General features: G+C 42.3%; 1 protein-coding gene across 2 annotated transcripts in view; it reads left to right on the top strand.

Moving 5' to 3' along the window:
* PEL1 (Eukaryotic release factor 1 (eRF1) family protein) overlaps positions 1 to 25,888 on the top strand; it is a 105,573-nt gene extending 79,685 nt beyond the window's left edge. Inside the window, exons 12-16 of one of the 2 annotated variants that reach the window (XM_087670792.1) lie at positions 2,202 to 2,274; positions 2,391 to 2,429; positions 2,766 to 2,860; positions 3,195 to 3,259; positions 25,512 to 25,888. In XM_087670792.1, the coding sequence (XP_087526918.1) occupies positions 2,202 to 2,274; positions 2,391 to 2,429; positions 2,766 to 2,860; positions 3,195 to 3,259; positions 25,512 to 25,585 (346 nt within the window). In that variant the 3' untranslated portion in view covers positions 25,586 to 25,888. Of the gene's footprint in view, positions 1 to 2,201; positions 2,275 to 2,390; positions 2,430 to 2,765; positions 2,861 to 3,194; positions 3,302 to 25,511 lie in introns of both variants that reach the window. The other variant, XM_087670791.1, reaches the window with a different exon arrangement.
* Positions 25,889 to 26,505: the final 617 nt, after the last annotated feature.

Raw genomic sequence — 26,505 nt, 5'->3', positions numbered from 1 at the left:
TGATGCTCAAGGAGAGGTGGCGCTTCCACTCCTCCAGTTTTGGACAGCTCTCGTATGTAGTGGATCTTGGATGTAATTAATATGCATCCAAGGTATTGTGTTGGCAGTATGTTTGCCATGAGGTGACTACTCTGTGTACTAGTCACTTTATGATATATGCCAATGAGTATGAGTTTCACCGTGGCACCGAAACTATAGGTTTGCATTAGTTTATGATCAGTTTGACATGAGTTTTTGCCTCCTTTTTGTAACAAAAATTTTGATAAGTTTTAGCTTAGTTTGAGAACCGTTTATGGTTACTTTTGGAATTAGTTTTGTGTCAGCTTCTGATCAAATTTTGCAATCAGTTTGTGATCAATTTGGGGTCATGTTTGTAGCAGTTTGTAATTAGTTCTCAGATTAGCAAGTGATCAATCTATGATAAGATTATGCCTCAATTTTCACTAGTTTACAATTGGTTCCATGGACAACAACATGTTAGTAAATGCCATTAACAATATTAGCCATGGTTTATATTAAGAATATGCTTTATGATTCTTTTTAAGTTAAAACTGCTGAGAAACAGGAGCTATGGATACATCCAATGGGTTTCTAGCAATAGTACTGGACAGATTTTCAGTTTTATATTATATATATGTTGGCAATAAAATTTCAATAGGTTTGGGGTATATGGCATGGTTGGACAACAATTGTCAATGTTGTGACTATAATGCCTGATGGAAATTCTAGTGCAGTATGCTTTTCCTTTGGCACAATGTAGTGCAATCAAGGATGATTGCAAAGATTTTAAGGGGTTGGTTTGTCACGAGGATATGAAATTTTATTACTTTGCCTAGCATTTGATTGAAAGTTAATCAAATGTGCTAATGTGACTTGCATATATGAGATGCAAGTCAATTAATTTATAGTGTGGGACCTAGGATCCCGAGATATCAATTGGTACCAAAGGCAAAAGTTGTGATAAGCTATGGTTGACAGGTACTAGGTGGTACTCGATGCTAGATTTTGGCCTAGACCAATTTATTGGCCACTAATTTCAGTTAGGCATTGATTAATAAATTAATACTGGTCTAAGGGCTAATAATTGCTTAGGGATACTTGGAAGACAAATTGACCTAGCCAATTTAATTATTGGTTGCTGAAATTAATTTTTTGAGTACTAGAATAATTATTAAATTAATTTTCAAAAATAATATTTTAAAAATTAATTTAATAAGCTAGATAATGTTGGAAAATGAGATTAGAAAGATGCCACTTGGTAAAACTTGCCCATGCAAGAGAGGAGGTTGTTAGAGAGCAAGGAGAGGTTGTTGATGTGATTTGTAGCCACCGGGGATTAGTCCTCAGCATATGACAACAGTTTGGAGTCCTGCAGGAGCAGTTGACAGTAGCCCAAGGTCCTTCTAGTGCAAATGGTAGCATACAAGTGCTTAATCAGGTTTCATCATGCTCTCCAAGTAGGAAGGCTGGTTTTAGAAGCTGGCATCATCATGTGAGTTGGCAAGTTATGGAGGAGAGCTGGCACTGAAGAATATTATTGTGATTGGATAAATGCGCTTGCAAGGAGTCAAGAACCTTACACTTTGATGGTTCGCAAAATGCTAGAGAGGAGGGAATTCACCTTCTTGGCTGACTTATAAGTTTATTATTTGGACCACTACTACTTACTATGATTGTTTCTGCAATCACCATTTCAAAGGTGCCTTGGGGTGAGATGTCTACTAAAATTGGTAAAACAGCTCTGGATGACTGGGGAAGATCTCCAAGATTGTAGGAGTCTTGGAGAGGCCGTAAGAGAATGTATGATGTATTACAATGAAGGAAAACCAGCCTGGCAAAAGTTCAGATGATTATGAGTATGTTGATTGTGCTCAAAACCTTCTTCAAAGGATGAAGAAAGTCCCTGTCCTCCTTGTCCTCATACTATGTTGTGTATAGTACTAATGGTGAAGAGAACTGTTTTTAGCTGTGCAATGCTTGAGTATAGGAACTAGGTCTAAATGCTCGAAGGATAAGGATGAAGTGGTGGATGAATAGTTGGCATAAAGGCATAAAAGATTGGCCACGTGCATTGTACTAGATGTAACCATGTGCTTATCTAAAGAGGCACTCTCTAATGAAATCCTATCTTCTAACTTGCACATTTCTATGATGAATGACTCTTTTTCTCACCCTCCTTAATCTTGTCATGTTCCTGTCAGACATTCTTTAAAGGAAGTTCTCAGTGCTCCTTCAGTTATGAATCTTATCATGGACACTAAGGCAGCTAAAGAGGTACTTTTGAACTAGTCTGGTTGACGTCTATTATTCAGAGAGGTTCAAAATGTGGAACACAGGGTGATTTTAGCTGGATTGTACTTCTATACTCATGAATATATTTGTATTTACAGGTCAAAGCCCTAAAAGAATTCTTTGATATGCTTTCGCAAGTAAGTTTTTGAAATTTGTTTGCTGAGTTGTATAATGCCTGTATACCTAGGCATCACATTAATAATGACCTTTACACTATGCTGACTTCAATGTTTTTTAAAAACTGTGGTAATGAGATTTGAAACATGGTAGCTTATCAAAGTAAGGAGAAAAGATTGCTCAAAAATCTGTGGTAGTGGGATTTGAAATGTAGTAGCTTATCAAAGTAAGGAGAAAAGATATCTTAAAAATTTACACTACTGCAGATCATGCTACACTTCCTGTAACTGTGCATGGTTTAAGATGCCAAATGGTTGCATTTGTAGTATGTCTTCTGAATTTTGTCCACCTTGTAGGATCCTTCAAGAGCAATTTATGGTCCAAAGGAGATAGAGGTTGCTCATGACCGTCTTGCCATTCAGACTCTTCTCCTCACTGATGAACTTTTCAGGTATAAGTTTTTATGTGAAGCCTTAGTTGAATGATTGCAGATTCAAATAAAATTCTACCTTAAAACAAGATTCCTGTTCGTAGTGTTACTGTAAGAAATCACAAAGTCAATAACCTAGGTTACAATAAAGGAAGTACACCATCTCAATAGGTTTGTGAATGTGTCCTTGTAATAAATACAATACCAGGCAGTATTGACGAGGGTTTTTTTTAATGCCATTACTGGCTACGATGGTCCATAACAAAAAAAGTGTTAAAGCTTCCTAGTTTCAACTAAATTTTAGATGAGTATTGGCTAGTTGACTGAACAATTGAAATATGGTTTGCTTTTGCAGAAATGCAGACATTGTTGCTAGGAGGAGATATGTAGACCTTGTCAATTCCATCAAAGAAAGTGGAGGCAATGTTCATATTTTCTCATCAATGCATGTGTCTGGGGAACGTAATGCCTTTTCTCTTCTTTTAACAATGCAATTTTGAACTGCAATCACCTATGTGGTGTCCTTTGCCTTTACCTGAAGTATAATACAAACACGAGTTTCAGCTTAAAAAACCTCCAACAAACCTGCCCTAGCATGCACTCACAGAGAAGTTTTTCAGTTTATTTGATGCTAAATGAGACCACAAGTGAAGCAATGGATATCCATGCCATTGATGCTAAATGAGACCACAAGTGAAGCAATGGATATCCAATGGCATGGATATCCATTGCTTCACTTGTGGTCTCATTTAGCATCAAACAAACCTACCCTAGCATGCACTCAAAGAGAAGTTTTTCAGTTTATTTGATGCTAAATGAGACCACAAGTGAAGCAATGGATATCCAATGGCATGTGCTACTAGATTCTAAATGTCCTGCATTGATTCATCAATTTATGCTCAGTGAAACTTGGCTTGCTAGGAGATCAAGCATAGGATGTTCTGACTGACCCCTTGCATGATCTTGCTGGATACTTCTATGTCTTTTTTCGTCTTTCTAATTATACAATCCATTCTGTGGCTGGCTTCTACCAGAGGGCTTGCCTGCATGCATAGTAAGAAAGGCTAGTTTGACTCCTTATAAAGGCTGAATGGGCTTATAATAAGACCAAGAGTGAAGCAGATAAAATCCTTGGGAGATCTTATTATGCTAAATGGAGAATGACATAACAGTGCTGACATTAGCAGCAAAAGATGTAGCTCATCTTAAAAGTACATGAGCGATAGAAAAACATTATTTTGGCACCATGCTTGTCTAGAAGATCTGAGAGAATATTGACCCGGGGTGTTAAGCTACTCAGAAGTAGCCTACAAGAAAAACTTATTTTTTAGATAAATTCATTCAGCTCTTGAACAGCACCAAAGTAAATTCCTCAATTAAATTATGTTAGAAAAAATTTCTTAATGTTTGGTAGGTCAACTTATGCAGAAAGTTCTAAAAAACAGGAATCATTGTCATCGCCACTTTCATCCATTTTAACCCCTATCCATCTAATACGATCGTAAGTCTCCTACCTGTTGTCATCATTGTCATTGCCATCATCATTATGATACATGGAGACTCACCACCAGGCACATCAGTCCAGCAGCTAGGGACTGCATCGTGGCTGACATCACGCATAGATCTTGAGATCAGTTACAGCCTATAGTCTCTAGCATAGGAGTAGTGTTGGATCATGACTTCTTTTTCATTCGATCAATGAGATAATACTAGGTGTTACTTTAGCATTGTCTCATTGTACATTTGCTTTCAGCATACTTTCATAGGTCACTTGTTTTATTATTACTTTTATTGTTATCTTCACTTTACCAATGAGGCGACATTAGACATGGATGTACTCTAGATTTTTTTGTCTCATAGACCATGTCGACCTTATTTAGAGGCTAATATATCTTTCTTTCTTTCTTTCTTTTCTTCTCTGTGTGCGTGCGTGTATATATGTGTGTGTGCTGCCACCCTGATGGTTTAAGCCTCTCCCTGCCATCAGTAGCCCTCGTGCAACTGCTGCCAACCTCAGATGCTGTGTTTTCTTCCTCTCTGCTGCCTGGCCTCTTTGACGTTATGCTTCCCCTGCCTACCTGCTTTGCTGGTCATCATCATAATTGTTTTCAGATGTGTCTGAAAAAATTTTCAGACAGTTGTAGATGTCTGAAAAATGCATTTTAGACTTGAATTTTTTTCCATGAAAAATTTGGGCAAGCTTAGAAAAGGCACCGATTTCAGGTCACTTTTCCTTGTTTACTGGTCTGTGAGTGTGTGCAGCCTGAAATTGCCTTCCCTAACTGAAAACAACTGAAAAATATCCCTGGACGAAGTCCCCAAACCATGAGAAACACAGCTGCCTGCCTGGAAATGCTGCTGCCCCAAACTTTTTGACCACCAGGTAAGATCTCTCTCTCTCTCTCTCTCTTGGCACTCAGACACCACCAAGCAAAGGTGTTCTTCAAACGCCTTGTGTGGAAGAAGAAACGAGACTACTTAGTGAAAGCAGAAGCAAAGATATATCAGCTATTTTTGGGGTGGGATAGCAAGAGCGCATGGAAGATGTTTCATAAAAGACAGCCCCCCATACAGATTACATCACCAGATTCTGGCTTGACTATGGGAGACAATTGTATGACCTGCCAGGACAGCTACCTATGCAGCCCCCACAAGCTTGTAGGCCAACATAGTGGTCTTTCTTCACATGGAAAATGGTTAGGGATGCAATTTATAGATTACAAAATGGGAGGGTACCCATATTAGCACATATGTTCAATAGAGCAATATGTGAAGGTTTCTCTATGAGTTGGTTAGACAATACTATAATTCCGCTATTTAAAAGTGGTAATCCCCTGATTCCTAGCAACTATAGGATTCTCATGATTGGTCATACTTTGGCCAAGATATATGGATCTATATTGGAGCGTGAACTCCGTGAGTGGGCTGAAATGCAAGGCAAGTGAGCACAAGGACAGGTAGGTTTTAGACGAGGATATATCATGCTGGACCATATTCTCACACTTAGAGCCATTATTGAGGAGGGTCCAGCTCGAGACAAGAGGATCTATTGTTGCTTTGTAGACTTTTGCAAAGCTTTTGATAGTGCCTCGTACATGCATCATGCAGAGATTGCAGGACATTGGAGTACCAGAGGGTATACGATGGGGTGTCTAGGCATTATATGAGACAATGACAGGTCATGTACGAGCACCTGGAAGGGCTATTAGAGAGGATTGACAGTACCATAGGAGTGAAACAAGGATGTCCACTTTCACCCACATTGTTTGGTCTATACATAGATGAAGTATCTGATTACATAGATTGAGGAGGAGCCAGCCTGGCAGGGGTGGTGATACCGATATCATTGTATGTAGATGATATTGTTCTCATTTCAGATTCAACGGAGGGATTGTAGTGCCATCTAGATGCTTTGCACATCTTTTGTAGAGATAAAGACCTCACAGTGAACCTTGGGAAGACCAAAACCATGGTTTTCAATACTTCAGCAGCATGGGTGACTAGATCTATGTACAAGTTCACATTTGGGGGAGACATACTGGAGCATGTGAGGGAATATGTCTATTTGGGAGTCCCCTTCTTTGGCCCACGTTTTTTGTTGAGAGGGACATTAGAGGCATGTCTGGCACGTGGATATATAGCACTAGGGGCACTCGAGAGTCAATGTGCTCACATACAGTTCCAGGAGCCCCGCACCAAACTTTGGTTGTTTGACACCCTAGTCACACCTACATTACTATATGGAGCAGAGGTATGGGATTGCAGCTTGTACCACAGGCATCTTAGGCCACTCACTGATTAGATTAGAGTAGAGAGGGATTATTATGATGGTTGGGATAGCATGGAAAGGCCATTGATCATGATGATAGCACGCATGATTAGGAGTAAGCCCTCCATCCCACATCCCATTGTCAGAGCAAAGCTAGGGGCAACACCTATAGTTACGGAGGCACTCTTCAGGGGAGTGACCTTTTGGCACAAACAATGGGAACTTCCACGCCATAGATACTCTAGATTGGCACTAACCTCATCTAGACAACTAGCAGCAGGAGGCAAGAAGAATTGTTGGTTTTCACAGATGGCTATTTGGATGAGGCTACATGGTTTGGATATTGATCGTCTTCCATCTTTGGATTATAGCCTTAAATGCCTTGCACTTTCTCTTAGTCAATCAAAGTTGAACCAGTTGATCAGAGCTGATATCTTGAGGATTGAGACAGCAAGGACATGGATCCATCCACCACTCCCTCTAGGATTGAGGATGGAGCTCTATAGGAGTCATTTCTTGTCTCTCTCTGATGATGGTTTTACTATTTGGCTAGCATATATGGACACCCATCTCTCCCATAGCGTATGGGTTGCTATCGGACAGATTCACACCTCCTCACATAGGCTTCAGAAGGAGACAGGCAAATGGAGAAATACCCTAGCGGAGGATAGGACTTGAAAGCTTTGTCACTTGTGGTCAAGAGCTTGAGACAGAGGAGCACTACATATGTAGATGCACTGTACATAGTTGCATTCGTACTACGTATGGACTAGTTCGTATTGTACGGTTCGTACTGTTGGGGATAAAGGCGCCTCCGCTATGTCGCCCCGTGTATTACTACATTGACAGTACCCGCCACTGCACACTGCAGGTGGCGGGCGCCCGTCATGTCACTTTATTCTTTATTCTTTTAGTGACAGTTTGAATAAAGGAAGGCCCGGTCACACATTGTGACTGTTGGAGTTCCCATTTCTTGTCTCTCTCTTTCTTGCTCTTGCTCTCCCGCCATAGCTCGCGTGCAAGCTTCGATCCTTCTCACCTTTCAACTAGTATTAGAGCTTGGCATTCTCTTGCTCAAGCTCGACTCGGTGCTTCTCTACCTTCGCATCAACTTCCTTCACGCATTGGATCTCCATCCCGGCAGCCATATCCGATCTCCCCGAGCTCCCGTCACTCCCCGGCTTCCCGAGCACCTTCCCGGCCTATTGAGGCACCTTCAAGGCATTGATACTGAGGTATTTGATCATTCTTTCAAGGTTTTATTTCAGTCTACAGGTTGCAAACAGCAAGGGCAGCCATGGCTTCAAACCCTTGAAGCTTATTCCCCTCATATTGTGCCTTACACCTATCAAGGCTCAAAGAGGCTTGTCATAGGCCTTTGATAGGCCCTTCTTGAGCCACCCATTACCCCCTTTTCAGCCCATGTGGAGCAGCAGCAAGTTCAGCACCAACAGGGCAGATTGCATCATTTTTTCCAGGCTGTGAGCACTCATCTACTTCAGCTCCACACTTGGCCATTGCTTCTTGCTCTCTACCTTGATCAAGAGGGCTATAGACTTCATGTTTGATGTCATTCAAGCTTTGGGCATTGGTCTTGATCATTCGGGGCTGATCTCTTCAGATTTGAGACTGTCATAAACTGTCATAACAGGCTGAAAACAGGGCAGCACCATTGGCATTAGCATTTGTTGCTTATACTCCATTCCGGTTGTGCTATTTGATGCCCGTATGCGGTCTACATGATGCCTAGTGCCTTGGAAATGTATGCACATGATTATGCCATGATTTTGGCTTGAAATATTGGCTGATTTGGGACTGTTATTTATTGTTATACAGTGCTGAAAACAGGGTAGCCACACTTGGCATTGGCATTTGATGCTTATACTCTACTCCGGTTACCTTATTTGATGCCCGTATGCGGTCTACTTCCTACCTGGATGTATTGGGGATGTATGCATTTGGTTTGACCATGATTTTGGCTTGAATTCGGGGCTGAAATCTACCGTTTAGAACAGTAAATACATGCTGGAATAACAGTGGGCTGAAGGTACTTTACATGCTTTGGCACTTACCTACCAATACCGGATGTATGCTTTGAGCTTTGGCATGATGTCTCTGACATTTGGGGACGGCTTGGAGCATATGTATGAGATTATGGGATGCTTTTGAGCTTCGCATTAGCTCCGTCTTCACTGGCATTTGGACCGACTTGGCATGCTCGTGGACCGCCTATGCCTCATGTCTCTGCTTGACAGTTAGGCTTTTGCATTACATGCTTTGGTTCGTGACATATGCTATTTGGTTCGTGTATGCCATACCGACATTTGGAGCTTGGATTTGGATGTATTTGAGCATTCCCGGCTTACTTGATCAGTGATCTTGGTTGCTATTTGGATGTCATTGAGTTGACTGAGAGCTTATTTGGGCTTATGTATTGCTTCATGGTTAATACGACCGGTGCTTCATGTATGCCATGCTCTCTTGGATGCGCTTGATGCATTGACATGGTCACTTATCACTGGTGCTTTCTCTTGGGTTGTTTGAGCTTCTGAGCTCGCTTTGTACGCCTTTTGTGCCAGTGGGAGCATTTTACATGCTTGCTTGACCTTTGACAGTTGCATGCTATTGGAGCACTTACATGTATTTGGAGCAGTTTATGTCTTGAGCAACTACATACGCATTGAGACTTTGGGATCATACTCTGATCTTTATGGATATGCATTGATGTACTCTTGGTTCACAGGATGCTTATGAGCTGCGTCTCATATTTGGATCTTTCTCTTTGAGCAGACACCTATTTGTGTCAGGTTTTGGCAGTTACAGGAACACTTTGCCTAGAGTGTCTGGGGGTGTGCCTTTCACTGGCAGTTCATTTTTGCTTAGGGATGTACGTCATGTACATGCGCTTACGCGCAGTCTTATGTCTGCAGGACAGCTGGATGATGCAGGATTTCATGTATGTTTTGGGGATTCTGCCTGGAAGATTACTCGTGGCAGACTTGTGCTTGCTAGAGGTGCCAAGTCTGGCAGCCTCTATCCTCTTGTTGTGTTGACCATGTTTTGGCAGTGGGTTCTATCCCACATGTATCACTTTGGCATGCTCGTTTAGGGCACATGTCTTTGAAGGGAATGAAAGTGTTATCTGGTTTGCAGTATCTTCCGCCTTTGGATTATGCATGTTTTGACTCGTGTGATCATTGTCTTTATGGTAAGCAGAATAGGTCTACGTATAAGAAATCGGGTAGGCCACGCATGAGTGAGCCCTTGGCATTGGTGCATTCCGATGTTTGTGGGCCTATGCCTTGCATGTCTATGGGTGGCGCGAAGTACTTTGTTACCTTTATTGATGATTTTTCTAGGAAAGTGTGGGCTTATCCCATAAAGCAAAAGTCGAATGTCTTGGCAGTCTTTCAGCTTTGGCTTGCTCTTGTTGAGAACCAGACTGGGTATAGGCTGAAATGCCTTAGGACTGACAATGGGAGAGAATATGTCTCGCATGCTTTTGAGCAGTTTTGTGATGATAGGGGTATTAAGCGTCAGTTGACCGCCCCTTACACCCCACCCCAGAATGGTTTGGCTGAGCGCATGAACAGGACTATTCAGGAGCGTGTGCGCTCTATGCTTAGCCATGCAGGCCTACCCTAGAGTTTTTGGGCTGAGGCAGTTAGTACGGCAGTGCATGTCATAAACCGATCGCCTTCCAGTGGATTGGATTTCCAGGTTGCAGAGGAAGTTTGGGTTGGTAAGCCACCCTTTTATGCGCATCTCCGTGTCTTTGGATGTGAGGCATTCTGCCATGTGTCCAAGGACAAGAGGAGTAAATTGGATCCAAAGAGAATTAAATGCATATTCCTTGGCTATGGTGAGTCAGGAGAGATGGGCTATCGCCTATGGGATCCGCAGGCGCGGAAAATAGTACGCAGCCATGATGTCGTCTTCCATGAAGACAAGATGCACAGGCAGCCTGAGAAGGTGGTTGAGATCCGCAGAGTGATCTTTCAAGAGGAGCCTAGAGCTCCAGCACAGCCAATAGTACAGCCTGCAGCAGTTCCTCCACAGGGCCAGGGTGTTGGACAGGCAATTAGACAGGCAGCAGAGCCTGCGGTGAGACGGTCTGCTAGAGACAGACGTCCACCTGACAGATTTCAGCTCTCTATGCATTATGTTTTGGTTACAGATGCAGGAGTCTTTCACTTATGATGAGGCTATGCACAGGGGTGACAGTCACTCCTGGGAGAGGGCTATGCAGTCTGAGATAGACTCCCTGCATAAGAATGAGACTTGGGATTTGGTTGCCTTGCCTAAGGGCAAGAAGGCTTTGCCATGCAAGTGGGTGTACAAGCTGAAAAGTACCCTTGGACACCCCAAGCCGGCATACAAGGCTAGATTGGTAGCAAAGGGTTTTAAGCAGGAACATGGTGTGGACTTTGATGAGGTCTTCTCTCCTGTGGTTAAGATGACCACCCTGCGCTTAGTCTTGGCTTTGGTTGCACAGCTTGACTTAGATCTATATCAGATGGATGTCAAGACGGCTTTTCTACATGGGGACTTGCATGATAAGATCTATATGGATCAGCCTAAGGGCTTTGCAGAACCTGGCAGGGAGCACCTAGTGTGCAAGTTGAAGAAGAGCTTGTATGGCTTGAAGCAGGCACTTAGGGAATGGCATCATAAGTTTGATGCCTTTATGCAGTCACAGGGCTACAGCAGGAGTGCTATGGATCCGTGTCTTTACAGAAGAAAGCCCGTGATGGCAGTTTGCTTATCATGGTACTCTATGTTGATGATATGCTGATAGCAGGGAAAGCTCATGATGAGCTAGATGCTCTTAAATCTCAGCTGAAGAAGAGCTTTGAGATGAAGGATTTGGGACATGCTTCACATATACTTGGGATGTGCATTAAGCGCGATAAGCATCAGGGGCTTTTGTATCTCTCACAGCGGGAGTACATTCATAAAGTCCTTGAGCGCTTTCGCATGCAGGACGTAAAGCCTATTGGCTGTCCATTACCTTCTTATGTGAAGGTATCACAGGCCGATTGTCCGCATACAGATGAGCAGAGGGCCGAGATGGCCAAGATCCCTTATGCTTCAGCCGTGGGCAGTTTGATGTATGCCATGATAGCCACTCGTCCAGATATTGCACATGCAGTTGGTGTTGTGGCACGCTATATGGCTACACCTGGCAGCAGACATTGCGATGCCGTGAAGGGTATCATGAGGTACCTGAAGGGCACAGCAGATATGTGTATTTGCTATGGCAGCCAGGATACAGGGGTCGTGGGGTACACTGACTCCGATTATGCAGGACATGCAGATAGTAGGAAGTCCACTTCTGGCTATGTATTCACCTATGCTGGAGGGGCTGTCTCTTGGATGTCCAGGGTTCAGAAGTGTACGGCTTTGTCTACCACTGAGGCCGAGTATGTTGCAGCCACTGAGGCTTGCAAGGAGGCCATATGGCTAGGCTGTCTAGTTACTGACCTTGGAATTGATGCTATACCTACACTGCATTCGGATTCTATGAGTGCCATTCAGTTGGCTAAGAATCTGGTCTTCCATGCGAAGACAAAACACATTGAGGTGAGGTATCACTTCATACGTGGTGTTGTGGAGGACAAGTCTGTTGACCTTGCCAAGATCTCCACTGACGAGAATCCTGCAGATCTGCTCACGAAAAGCCTCACTACTGAGCGCTTTGCCTTCCTCAGGAGATTGATGGGCATTGGATGAGATGTTGCTTTTCCTCATCCCTTGTACCTATGTACATTTGTACTGTCTTTTCTTTTTTCTTTTCTCTCTCACTAGGGCAGATTCGCCTTTAAGTGGGAGGTTGTTGGGGATAAAGGCGCCTCCGCCATGCCGCCCCGTGTATTACTACACTGACAGTACCCGCCACTGCACACTACAGGTAGCGGGCGCCCGTCACGTCACTTTATTCTTTATTCTTTTAGTGACAGTTTGAATAAAGGAAGGCCCGGTCACACATTGTGACTGTTGGAGTTCCCATTTCTTGTCTCTCTCTTTCTTGCTCTTGCTCTCCCGCCATAGCTCGCGTGCAAGCTTCGATCCTTCTCACCTTTCACGTACTGTACCGCACGGTATGTATCTGTACCATTTTGTACAAAAAAATAGGCTATTTTTTTAGCCTCTGAAGACTAGACCATACAATATCTTCCAACTCCTAAGCCTTATGTTTATTATCATAATTCCAAGTCACACACACACACACACACACACTCTCTCTCTCTCTCTCTCTCTCTCTCTCCCAACTTCCAAGATGAGTATGCAATTCCAAGAGCATCCCTCTCCTCCTCCTCTCTCTCTCTCTCTCTCTCTCTCTCTCTCTCTCTCTTTGGGTGAGCCTACATGGTTTGGATATTGATCTTCCACCTTTGGATATTAATCTCTCTCTTTAGAGTAGAGAGGGATTATTATGATGATTGGGATAGCATGGAAAGGCCATTGATCATGATGATAGCACGCATGATTAGGAGTAAGCGCCCTCCATCCCACATCCCATTGTCAGAGCAAAGCTAGGGGCAACACCTATAGTTACGGAGGCACTCTTCAGGGAAGTGACCTTTTGGCACAAACTATGGGAACTTCCACGCCATAGATACTCTGGATTGGCACTAACCTCATCTAGACAACTAGCAGCAGGAGGCAAGAAGAATTGTTGGTTTTCATAGATGGCTATTTGGATGAGCCTACATGGTTTGGATATTGACCGTCTTCCACCTTTGGATTATAGCCTTGATTGCCCTACACTTTCTCTTAGCCGATCAGAGTTGAACCAGGTGATCAGAGCTGATATCTTGAGGATTGAGACGGCAAGGACATGAATCCACCCACCACTCCCTCTAGGATCGAGGATGGAGCTCTATAGGAGTCATTTTTTATGCCTCTCTGATGATGGTTTCAGTATTCGGCCAGCATATATAGACACCCATCTCTCCCATAGCGTACAAGTTGCTATCGGACATATGCGCACCTCCTCACATAGGCTCTAGATGGAGACAAGGAGATGGACAAATACCCTAGCAGAGGATAGGACTTACCAGCTTTGTGGTCGAGAGCCTGAGACGGAGGAGCACTACATATGTAGATGCACAGTATACTATGACATACGAGGACGATACCACCGCCTCTTCCGGGATGGATTTGGACCCCTTCGTCACGTCATGGAGTACGAGGACTAGAGATGCCTAGGTCTCTTCCTCCTAGAGCTCGAGAGGTGCCAAATTGCACTACTGCGAAACAAGAGGCCAGCTCACCCAGAGGGATACACAGAGAGCAATGACTGACTTCTTCTACAGAGTCGAACCTACTGATACTACCAGCCTTGCAGAGACAGAGCCACCTCGCCAGACACCTTACAGGCCACACCATGGAGTCACATTGGATAGAGCCATTTCCCTTCGTCGAGCACAACGACCCCGTTTACTAGGACCACGTCCGAGGAGGCCACACCACAGTCGGATTAGAGCCATTATCACGAGACACCGCAGACTCACCACCAGTTATATCAGTGAAGCAGCTAGGGACCGCATAATAGCTGAGATCATGTACAGATCTTGAGACCAGCTACAGCCCTTAGTCTCCACCACACTTTTGTACATGGCTAAATCAGATCGGGTTCTCCTTTCCTTTCCTTTTCTTTTCTATCGATGGAACAACACTACACATGGTTCAACCCTAGTATAGCCCCATCGTATAGTTATTTTCAGTATTGTTTCATAGGCCACCCATTTACTTGTAATGTTATCTTTACCTTACTGATGAGATGACATTAGACATGGATGTAATCTGGATTTTGTCTCATAGGCCACATTGGCCTTATGTAGATATTAATATATCTTTCTTTCTTTCCTTCTTTCTCTCTCCAAACTGACTGCCAAGCCTCTCTCTCTCTCTCTCTCTCTCTCTCTCTCTCGTCTCACACACACACAAAAGAATGAAGAGCTTGTTTGTCCATCCACCCTAAACTTTGCTTTGTTTTTTGAAGTTTGATGTATTACATATACACTCCCATATGTCTTCTAGTAGCGCATTGCGCATGTTGTGTATGAGGTTTTTCCTTGTTATCCTCATGTATTCATCCTATTAACTCAAGTGACATTGCTATTTTAGCTCTAAACATGTGTTCTATTATCTATAATAAAAAATAACTAAGTTTTTGTTTTCTTTTTTCATACTAATATCGTACCGTACCTTATAAATCATAAGGTATCAATTAATACCGTATTTTATTGTACCGTACCTTTCGTTCTTGACAACCTTGGATGCACAATATACTATGACATACGAGGACGGTACCACTGCCTCTTCCGTGATGGATTTGGACCCCTTCGTCGCGTCATGGAGTACGAGGACCAGAGAGGCCTAGGTCTTTTCCTCCAGGAGCTTGAGAGGCACCGAACTGCACTATTGCGAGATAGGAGGCCAGCTCACCTAGAGGGACACACATAGAGAGCAGTGACAAACTTCTACTACAGAGTCGGCCCTACTGACACTACCAGCCTAGCAGAGACAGAGCCACCCCTGCCAGACACCTTACAGGCCACACCGTGGAGTCACGTTGGATAGAGCCATTTCCCTTCGTCGAGCACGATGACCCCTGTTGGGAATAAAGGGCCATCGTGCCTTTTATATGTGCATGGGTGTAAACACACCCTTAGCACATTGTACTTGCATATATATATCTATCTAAAAACCTAAAGTGGTACACTCGTCACTGTACTAAAAACGTGCTCACACTTTACACACTCTACACTGCTTGCTTTTACTCTCTCTCTCTCTGTCTCTCACTACGCATATGACAGTCTGCCTCGATCTTCATGCCTAATCAATTCCTACAAACTGGTATAAGAGCGCAAGGTGCTACAGACGGTTGCCAGGCTGAGGCAGAAGACCAGTGTGGTGACGAGAGCTCAAAGGTGAGCAGGAGAGTCACAGGTGTGAGCTGTAGGCGGTGACAGTCGACTGCAGCAGGCGTGGACCAGGCGTGTGACGGGCTGTAGCGCTGATGAAACACCAGGTAATGCTGCAGACGACCTGACGACTGCAGCGCCAACGAACGAGGAGGCTGTTGCTGCGTGACACGAACACAGGCTCGCGTGAAACAAGGACAGGGTGCCAGGCTGCACAGGCGACAATCGCGACCAACAAGGACGGAACCGGCAGCGGGGCTCACGGCACCCGATTGACGAGTCAATGGACCCGTCAGAATTTTCTGAAAAATTCCATCTTTTTTGAAATTTCTTTTACCCATTGACCCAGTTTCGCGCGTGTAAGTACAAAATCCCAGATTTGTGCAAAATCGGCTCAGAAATTTGGGGCTTTTCTCGAATCTGGGAATCTCAACATAGAATTGGACAATTTGACTCAGAAATTGCAAAGTCGGTGCACATTTGCCCGGGAATTTCGGGGCTTTTCACATTTTAGTGAAATTCTTTCAATTTCACTGAAATTACTGGAGGGATGACTTGGAAAATTTGGGGATTTGTCCAGATTTGGTGCAAGCAAGATGCAACAGTGATATTTGTCTCAGAAATTGCAGGAATTTGTGACATTCTGTCCCCGACATTGGGGGCTTTTAATGTACATGCGCAAATTGGGCTGAAATTAACTCAATTTCTCGACATTGAGGCACATTGAACCCGGTGCAATTTGGGGCTTTTGTGATTTGGGCAAAATTTGTGCAGCATTTGGTCATTTTATGTACATGCAAGTTGAATTCCACGCAATTTGGACATCAATACTTGGCAAAATTTGGGGTTTTGCTGAAATTGCTTTATTTTGGCAAATTTGGACAGTCCTATGCATGACAGAGGAAATGCAGACGTGTGTTTGACGCTTTTGAGAACAAAATTTTGGGGCTTTTGACCGTTCGTGTCAAATTTTATGCCCGTGGGTACATGTACAATAGAAATTGCAGCTGAAATTTTGGGATTTCTCTTGTAATGTGATGCACATGCCCTTTGGAACAGCTGTAATCAGTTGGATAATGCTGTAGCACTTGTTTTGGTGCTTTTGAAAACTTAATTACAGATCTGAAATCTGTACTTCTGCATGGTCATTTGTTGCTGATTGGTACTTGTTTGTACCTTGGTCACTTGGGTGACAGTTTGGGCCTTCATTTGCTGGTTTTTTTGTCACATTTGGGCTGAAAACCGTGGCTGGCAGCAATGACAGCAGTAATTTGATGTATATAAAGAAGCTTGAAGGTGCACATAATTTTGCAGTGTGGCAAAAGCAGTGCCACAATATCTTGTTACAAAAGAAGCAGGCAAAGCCGATTAAAACCAAAGGGGCAAAGTCTGCGGAAATGGATCCGGACGATTGGGATGAGTTGAATGAGCTTGCACGCTCAACCATAGAGCTATCGATTTCTGATGCCTTGCTCTTCAACATTGAAGGTTTGGATTTTGCATATGCTATATGGACTAGACTGGAAGAACTGTATGCACAGAAGAGTGCTGCAAGCAAAGTGTACTGGTTGAAAAAGCTTATGGATTTGCGTGTGAAAGAAGGTACAGCAATGTCTACTCACTTGAGTGAGTTTAACTCCATTTTCAGCCAGTTGGTTGCCTTGAAGTTCATGATTGATGAGGAATTTAAGGATACTTTCTTGCTTTGCACTCTACCAGAGAGTTGGGATACATTCAGGACCGCTATGAGCAATTCTAATGTGATCCTTTTGTATGCTGATGTAGAGAGTGCTCTACTTATGGAAGAGATGAATCGGCATAACAATGCATCCAGTAAGTCTTCCAGTGCTTTGCATACTAGGGGAAGATCATAGCAAAAGAGAAAATATGATGGCAAGGGATGTCGTAAATCACGTGGCAAAGATGTTGAATGCCATCATTGTGGCAAGAAGGGTCACTTTAAACGTGATTGCTACAAATGGAAGAAAGAGAAAGGAAAAGGCAAGAAGACAGATGATTGCAAGGAAGAGAAGGACAGTCAGCCTAAAAAGAGCAGTGTAAAAATTGAAGAGGTGAATGTAGTCACTCATGAGTCATGACAGTGACAGTGGGAGTGATGTACTCTTTGTCTCTTCATATTTTGGTACACATGCTTTACTTACAGATACAGATGATGACATGCATACATGGATTCTTGATTCAGGTGCTTCCTTTCATGTCACCCCTCATCGTGAGTGGTTTTCCGCCTATACAGGGGGTTGACATGGTGTTGTCCATCTTGGGGACAACTATGCATATGAGATTGCAGGTATTGATAGTGTCAGTTACAGTTTTAGCATGGCTCTGTCTTTACACCTCAGCATGTACGGCATGTATCTCAGCTCAAGAAGAGCTTGATTAGCACAGGGCAGCTAGATGATGATGGTTTTCATACCACCTTTGGTGATGGAAAATGGAAGATCTATAAGGGATCTAGGGTTATTGCCAGAGGTTGCAAGAGTGATACTTTGTATCCACTTCATGTATCTAGTGTGCGTGACCATGTTGTTGCCGTGACCGAGTAGCCAAGCGTTTCTTTGTAGCATGGCTGGTTGGGACACATGAATCAAACATGAATGAAAGTGCTTTCTCGTTTGGGTTACTTGCCTTGTCTTCGTTATGCTGATTTTGAGCATTGTGATCATTGCATTTATGGCAAACATGCACAAACGTCACATAAAAAATCTCTTTCTTTGAAATCTTCTTCTCTAGAGTTAGTACATTCGGATGTACATCAAATGCCATGATTATCTTTAGGGGGAAATAAATATTTTATCACCTTTTTCGATGATGCTACACGGAAAGTATGGGTTTACCCTATTCGTAGCAAGGATGAAGTGCTTGATAAGTTTAAAAAATTCTTAGTATTGTTTGAAAATCAGACAGATAAGACACTTAAGTGTTTTCGTTCTGACAATGGTAGGGAATATGTGTCCAAGGCCTTTCAAGCATTTTGTGATAGCAAAGGGATAAAGAGGGAGCTCACTGCCCCTTATAATCCGCCCCAAAATGAAGTTGCAGAGTGTATGAATCGGACCATACAAGATAAGGTTCGTACAATGCTGTCTCATGTTGCATTACCCCATGGTTTTTGGGCAGAGGCTATTATGACAGCCGTTCACTTAATTAATCGGTCACCAAATAGGTCTTTGGGGGGGGGGGGGAGGGAGGGAGTTCCCCAAGAAGCGTGGTCAGGCAAGCCACCTTCATATGCTCATCTGAAAGTGTTTGGCTACGAGGCTTTTGTGCACATTCGTAAAGAAAAACGCAGCAAACTTGAGTCAAAGTCGTGTAAATGCATTTTGCTAGGATATGGTGATGAGGGTGAAATGGGGTATAAATTGTGGGATCCCGAGAAAAGGAAAGTAGTATGCAGCAATGACATTATCTTTCGGGAAGATTGTATGCACAAACAGCCTGAAAAGATTGAGGAGGTCTATAGGGTTGTATTTCGGGAAGAAATACCGTTTGGAAAGCAAAATGTGCTTGTTGTATAGCAGCAAATACTTGCTGTAAATGAATCTATAAATACAGGAAATGATGCTGGAAATGATCAGCCAGCTATTGTCCATGAAAATGAGCCATTACATGTGCAAGAACAGCCAGGACAGCAAGCTGTTAATGCTGATTTGTAGGCTGAAATGTCAGGACAACATGCTGAAAATGGAAATTTGTAGGAACAGCCAACAAACAATGACCATTGGGTTAGGAGATCGTCTAGGGCTACTAGACAACCTAACAGGTTTGTTCGTGGTGCAATTAATGTGGCTGATTATGTCATGTTGACAGACTGTGGTGAACTGTCTTGCTTCAAGGAAGCAATGGACAGACAGGACAACAAGAAATAGTATAAAGCCACGTTGTCAGAGATGGAATCTCTTGAAAAAAATGGCACTTGGGACTTGGTGCAGTTGCCTAAAGGGCAGAAAACCCTTCCATGCAAATGGGTTTACAAGATGAAGGTCACTTCTGGTTCCTCACTAAAGTACAAAGCAAGATTGATTGCAAAAGGATACAAGCAGGAGCATGGAATTGACTTTGATGAGATTTTCTCTCCTGTAGTTAAGATGACTACATTGAGAACCATTTTGGACTTGGTAGCAGTTGAGGATATGGAGCTCATACAGATGGATGTAAAGACTGCGTTTTTACCTGGTGATCTGCGTGAAGACATATATATGCAGTAGCCTGAAGGGTTTGTTGAACAAGGGAAATAAAAAATGGTATGTAAACTCAAAAGGAGTTTGTATGGGCTGAAACAAGCACCAAGAGAATGGTATCATAAGTTTGGAACATTCATGCAATTCCAAGGCTTTTATAGAAGTCAAGTGGATCACTGCTTATACACCAAGAAGGCAGCAAATGGCAGCCTAATTATCTTGGTTTTGTATGTTAATGACATGCTGATTGCTGGCAGGGATACTCATGCCTTGGACTCACTAAAGCAAAGTCTTCATGGTAGCTTTGACATGAAGGATCTTGGTGGTGCAAATCGCATTCTTGGCATGCGAATACTCAGAGAGAGAGATCGAAAGGCTTACTCTATCTATCTCAGCAGAAGTATATCTCCAAAGTTTTGCAGCGTTTCAATATGGAGGGGGGGAAAACCATTGGGGTTCCATTGCCCCCATATGTGAAACTTAGTGCAGAGGGCAGCCCTACATCTGATGATGAGAAGGCTGAAATGGCCAAGATACCATATGCTTCAGCTGTTGGCAGTATGATGTATGCTATGGTTGCTACACATGCTAACATTGCCTTTGCAGTGGGAGTGGTTAGAGATACATGGCAACCCCTGGCAAGAAGCATTGGGATGCAGTGAAAGATATTATGAGATACCTCAAAGGCACAAAGGAGTTGTGCATTTGCTTTGGAAAGTAGAAGGCATCTATTGTTGGCTTTACGAATGCAGACTATGTTGGTCATGCGGACTGTAGGAAGTTCACTTCTGGGTATGTGTTTACTTTCACAGGAGGAGTAGTCTCTTGGATCTCCAGGCTACAAAAGTGTGTTGCATTGTCTACTACAGAGGCAAAGTATGTGGCTACCACTGAGGCATGCAAGGAGGCTTTATGGCTTTCACGTCTAGTAGTAGAGCTTGGCATCACAGAGTTACCTGTTCTCCATTGTGATAGTCAGAGTGCTATCATACTAACACGGAATCTTGTCTTTCATGCAAAGACAAAGCACATACAGGTGAAGTACCACTTCATTAGAGATGTACTTGACAACAAGAGCATTGAGCTTGTCAAAGTGCATACAGATGATAATCTTGCAGACCTTCTCACAAAGGGTCTTCCAGCAGATAGGTTTGCTCATTGCCGACAGATGATGGGAGTTGGATAGATATACTTATTTCAGCTTTGTAGACTTAACTGATTCTTTTTTCCTCTTAAGGCACATTGCCTTTAGGTGGGAGGCTGTTGGGAAAAAAGGGCCATCATGCCTTTTATATGTGCACGGGTGTGAACACACCCTTAGCACGTTGTATTTGCATATATATATCTATCTAAAAACCTAAAGTGATACACTCGTCATTGTACCAAAAACGTGCTCACACTCTACACACTCTACATTGCTTGCTTTCGCTCTCTCTCTCTGTCTCTCACTGGACATACGATAGTGTGCCTTGATCTTCGTGCCTAATCGATTCCTACAACCCCGTCTACCAGGACCACAAACGAGGAGGCCACACCACAGTCTGATTAAAGCCATTATCATGAGACACCGAAGACTCACCGCCTGGCATATCAGTGAAGCAACTAAGGACTGCATCATAGCTGAGATCATGTGCAGATCTTGAGATCAGCTACAGCCCATAGTCTCCACCACACTTTTGTACATGGTTCTATCAGATCTGGTTCTCCTTTCCTTTCCTTTTTCTTTTCTATTGATAGAAGAACACTACACATGGTTCAACCCTAGTATAGTCCCATCGTATAGTTATTTTTAGTACTATTTCATAGGCCACCCACTTATTTGTAATGTTATCTTTTCCTTACTGATGAGATGACATTAGATATGGATGTACTTTGGATTTTGTCTCATAGGCCACATTGGCCTTATGTAGACGTTAATATATCTTTCTTTCTTTCTTTCTCTCTCTCTCTCAGCCTTTGAGCCGTGCAGTGTATTCAGCCTGCACTATAACTGTTCACAGCCTAAAGGCTGAAAGCTGAAGTTTGAACCCTGAAGTTTGAACATTGAAGAGAAGACCTCTCTCTCTCTCTCTCTCTCTCTCTCAGTGCAGTGTATTCAGCTTGCATTGTCACTGTTCACAGCCTAAAGGCTGAAAGTTGAAGTTTGAACTCTTTAAGTTTGAACATTGAAGAGAATATCTTTTTCTCTGTCTCTCTCTCTCCCCCACACTCTCTCTCTTTCAGGCTTCAAAGACTGCAGTGCAATGCAGCACACATTTGTGTTTGACAGGTGTTGGTGTGGAAAAGTGCAATGTAGCTTTATAGAGCGCAAGGGTGCGTGCCACAGATTCCATGTGGGTATTGGAGTGCAAGACTCCTTGGCAAACATTGGTGCATGTGTCAGATTTGGGAGATACTTCTTGTGTCAATGGCAGTGGTAATGTAGATGCAAGTGTTAGGTTGCATTCCGTTTCTATTCTCCAGAATCTGGATGTATCTTTTTATTTTGAAACTATCACATGGTATCTATTATGGTTTATCTCAAAGTAGTTTTGAAGCTGCTTGTAAATTTAGTACTTTTCTCATAATTTGTTAAATTATGTTCAAAAAATTAGGGCCATGTATGATTCAGGTTGTGGGTTTTAATTATACTTGAATCGTGCTTTCATAGGCATTTGCGTTTGACATTTTATTCACGTTTTTTCATATGTTTGATTCACATATGAAAAAACTATGGTTGTCATTACTGGTGGCTTCACTGCTTTTGTATCACACTTCACATACTTCGTTTGTTCATTGAATTTGCATTTGACATTCTTCGTTTGTCTCCTCCTACATTAGTTTTTTGTTTGAACTGATTGTGTAAGTTGTTTGTACATTTTTGTGCTTTCTTTGCAAATCCTAGTGTTTCTTAACATGGTATCTCCATGATGTCTCAACCACCATTATGGGAGCATCTAGTATTCCACCTTTCTTCTTTCGAGCAGGTTTTGAGGCAGCTCTATTCTGCAAAGCACATGATAAGTTCATCATCATTATCATTTTATTCAATCCATTTAAGTGTTGGTTGGATCACAAATGCTGAGTATGGAATTTATACAAAAGGTTTCTCTCCTTAGGGCTCAAAAATTCAGTTGGCTACGGAGGAGAGAGAAATGTGAGACAGTGAGCAGTAGACAATGTGAGCTGAAGAGAGTGTATTAGCTCAAGATAGCACAACACATGAAAAGTACAAAAGTACAACTAAGATCTAAGGTTGACCTAACCGCACATCCACACTATAACTAGAGTTTGGTTAATTTAACTGTAGAGTCAAGTGTCACTATATTTAAAGTCCTAGACACACCATACTTTGACACTTTAATAAGTGTGCACACTACAAAAATTACATTGGGCATTATCAAGAATTGGCAAATTGTAACATCGCCTTGCATTGCTAATTTGATGAAGTACAAGGATCATTGTTGGTTGCATTCTAGATCCATATAGTATGACCAGTTTAGTCCGGTCAGATGTGCACGATCCATCCAAATTTTGGCCCTTTTTTTATAATTTTGAGTTGGTGTTCAAAGGAAAGTTGTTTTTTGCTTTATCCTTTTCCTCTTTTTCCTCATTGACCTCTACCTATAGCTCACTTACCACCTCTTTTTCCACCTCTCTTACAACCTCCTTCACTTCTCTCTCTCTCTCTCCTCCATCCACCTCTCTCTATCTCTACATCCTCCTCTTCCTCTTGTGTCTCATCCCCTATGTGTAGTTTTGTTTCTATTTCATCTTTCTTTACCTCCTCTTCTTTCCCTTTCCCTTTCCCTACCTCTACCTATATATGTATATTCTTTACCCCTATTACAATGCCTAAGCCTCTTCATGAAGCCTCCGCATTACACACAGCTCACCTTAAGTCTTAGCATTAAGTTCTTTTTGTATCTACTACTTTTTGTACTTGCCCCCTGGCACTTGTGGCTTGCTATACTATGATCCATGAATCATGATCCATCATTGTAGCTAGCTTTTTAAAAAAATCCATTTATCATGAAGGTTGTTTCTCTGGGAAAAGCCACAAGGAGGAAGGTTGTTTCTATGGAAAAATAATCCAAAATATATTTATCATGAAACAAGTCAAAGAAATTGATGAAGAAGAGGAGGATAATAAAGCACAAGAAGAAGAAGAAGAAGAAGAAGAAGAGCATCATGAGGCTTTCATTACAACATTTGAATAGTAAAAAGGCTCCTCCCATTTGTCAAAGTGAAGGAGATATTCTCCACAGTGCATTTCTCTTTTGCAATAGCCGTTAAATCATCTTATAAGCCTTGTAACTCTAAATGGTTAAGCCTTGGCTAAAATAGTTGTTCACATCAAAGATCAAGTCTCCTAAACCACTCAAACCTCTTATCCACAAGTAGTAAAGCCAAGAATTCCTTTGTCTACCTTAGGTAGACAAGCCCATTGTGCCAATGAGGTAATCCAAGGGTGGAAAAGCCTGTGAGTAGGTCAGGTGGTGACCAACTGCAAGAAGATGGTCATGCCTAAGATTTGTACATCATGGGTTTGAAGAGGGGTGTTGAAATGTCAAACCAATTATATACACTTGGGATATTTTTACATAGTGATGTGAAACCCATCATATGTATTTGGGCTATGCAAGAGACACATTGGACTAGGATTATTTAGTTCCTATCTCTATTTTGTATCCATCAACAAAGGGAGAGTCTCCCTACATGCACCTACACACACTTGCACACATGAACACACCTTACCACTAACCACATCAGCACAATTGTAGGAGAGTCACCTACTTACTGCTTGGGTGGAATCCACTCTCCAAAACCACTAGCAATGACCACCGTGTGATTTGCCTTTATAAAGGCACCCTCATTTTGAAATTAGAAAAACAATATACTCTTTTTTTGGTTCATGTTTGTCCATGCTTCTCTTCTCTCTCTCTCTCTTTCTCAATCTCAACACATGGGATCAATCAGTACAATGGGTGATATTGGAATTTGGGTATTTTATAACCCCTCAATTTAAAATCTACCACCTTATCTTGCAAAGTAAATAGGGAGCAGACCTGTATTAGGCTATCTTGACTCTGGAGGGTCCTCTTACATTTTGCTCTGCTATCCTGCCTGAAGAGTTCTAGTTTTCGCTTTCAATCTTAAAATTCAGTATCATGTGCATATTTATGACAGCTATGTGATTTGCATCTCCATCTCACAATGTGTAGACAGATTACATAATGCAAGTGGCACCCTTGATGTGGCCCCTAGTGTCTGGAGTCCCATAGTAACATGGGACGGGTTTTGGGAATGGGATCAGGGACAGGATTTTCCATCCCCTGTCAGGGTGAGAAGGGGATCTAACATAGGGACAGGATTGGGACAGTACTGGGATGGGATAGGAAGCTAGGAAATGGCCATCCCATGTTACCCAATGCATATCTGGTATCCAAATTGGACTGTGAGACTCATCATATTAACGGAGGAGACTTAGGGTGCAGAGGAGACTAGAGGACCCAAATTGTGCCTGTTATCCGAAGTGGATGTGGAGACTCATCATAATAACAGGCGACTTATCATGATGTGCACCTGGTAGTTAAACTGGATAGAAACTTCAATGTTTTGAAAATGATATTCTCCAGATGGAAAACATAATCTTCTAAAAAAGTCTCCTGTGTATTTAGCCGTCGAGGCTCACATTCTAGATTTTTGCTGCTTTTTTACATCTAATTTGTGTTTCTTGTGTTGTGTTTCCTTAAAAATTTTGCGACTTGTTTTCTGTTTGAGTGTAACAGAGCTTGGTCAATTGTCGGGGATAGCTGCTATATTGCGGTTTCCTCTGCCTGAGTTGGAGGACATGGATTTGTAATCAGAAGTACCAGGCACATCAAGGCACCTTGTCTGTAAATTTTTGATTCATCTCCGGTTTAGTTTGATGAAGCTGAGTGTTCATATTGTGTGGGACATGTACACATGTAAGCGCTTTTGTAGGCTTGAAGCATACATTTTTGAACTACAAATCTTGAGTTACATTTGATGTTGTGTTTTGTGCTTTAGTTTCTGTGCTTTGCATTCTGATGATAATCCAGGTAATGTATGGGTTATAAACAAATGCTCAGCTAATTAGCTCTGAAACATTAATTGACATCCTGGTAACATATTTCTGTAGAAACTTGAAAGGTCCATGATAGTGGTTCTTTATTAAATGATGTCAAGTGATGCATGACTGAAGTTTGAGCTTGAAAGAGTACTGACTTCAACTAGTAATATAGGCCGAGCATTCAAGTCAACAAAGTAGTGTAGGGTAAAAGTTATAATTGTTAGGAGTAAGAAATGGCCGAACATTTAAAGCCCTACTTTTAAAGTAAAAATAAGCATCGAGTTACATTGTAGGTACATACATTCACTGCTTTGCTGTATTAGTAGCTGTCGATGTGTGTAACAAATGCATTCAAAAAATGAAATAGTTTCAATAAATTGAGAATTCATCCGTCAGGTCTGCAGCTGATGACAAAAGAATATGAAATTAACACCCTTCAAAAAAGTAACAACATTGTATCCTTTTACTGTCTGTATAGGAGACTGAATTTAATCAAGCAGAAACAATTGGTATCAGAGCAGGCTTCAACCTCTTGGGCAACGTCATCAATACCTCTCTAGATTTCCTTAGAGTATGACGAGATTTGATGAGCATTTGTAGGTCGTCAAGGGTTTTGATTTGTGTTTCGTTTCGGCCTTCATTTGTACTACCTAATACTCTGTAGGCTATTTTTAATTTTTGTGTAGAAT

The sequence above is a fragment of the Lygodium microphyllum genome, chromosome 28 (assembly GCF_053477565.2).
Source record: "Lygodium microphyllum isolate KBCC chromosome 28, Lygodium_microphyllum_v1.1.10, whole genome shotgun sequence".
NCBI lineage: Eukaryota > Viridiplantae > Streptophyta > Polypodiopsida > Schizaeales > Lygodiaceae > Lygodium > Lygodium microphyllum.
Note: the sequence above shows the minus strand (reverse complement) of the source record. Positions and strands in the feature narration are given on the sequence as shown.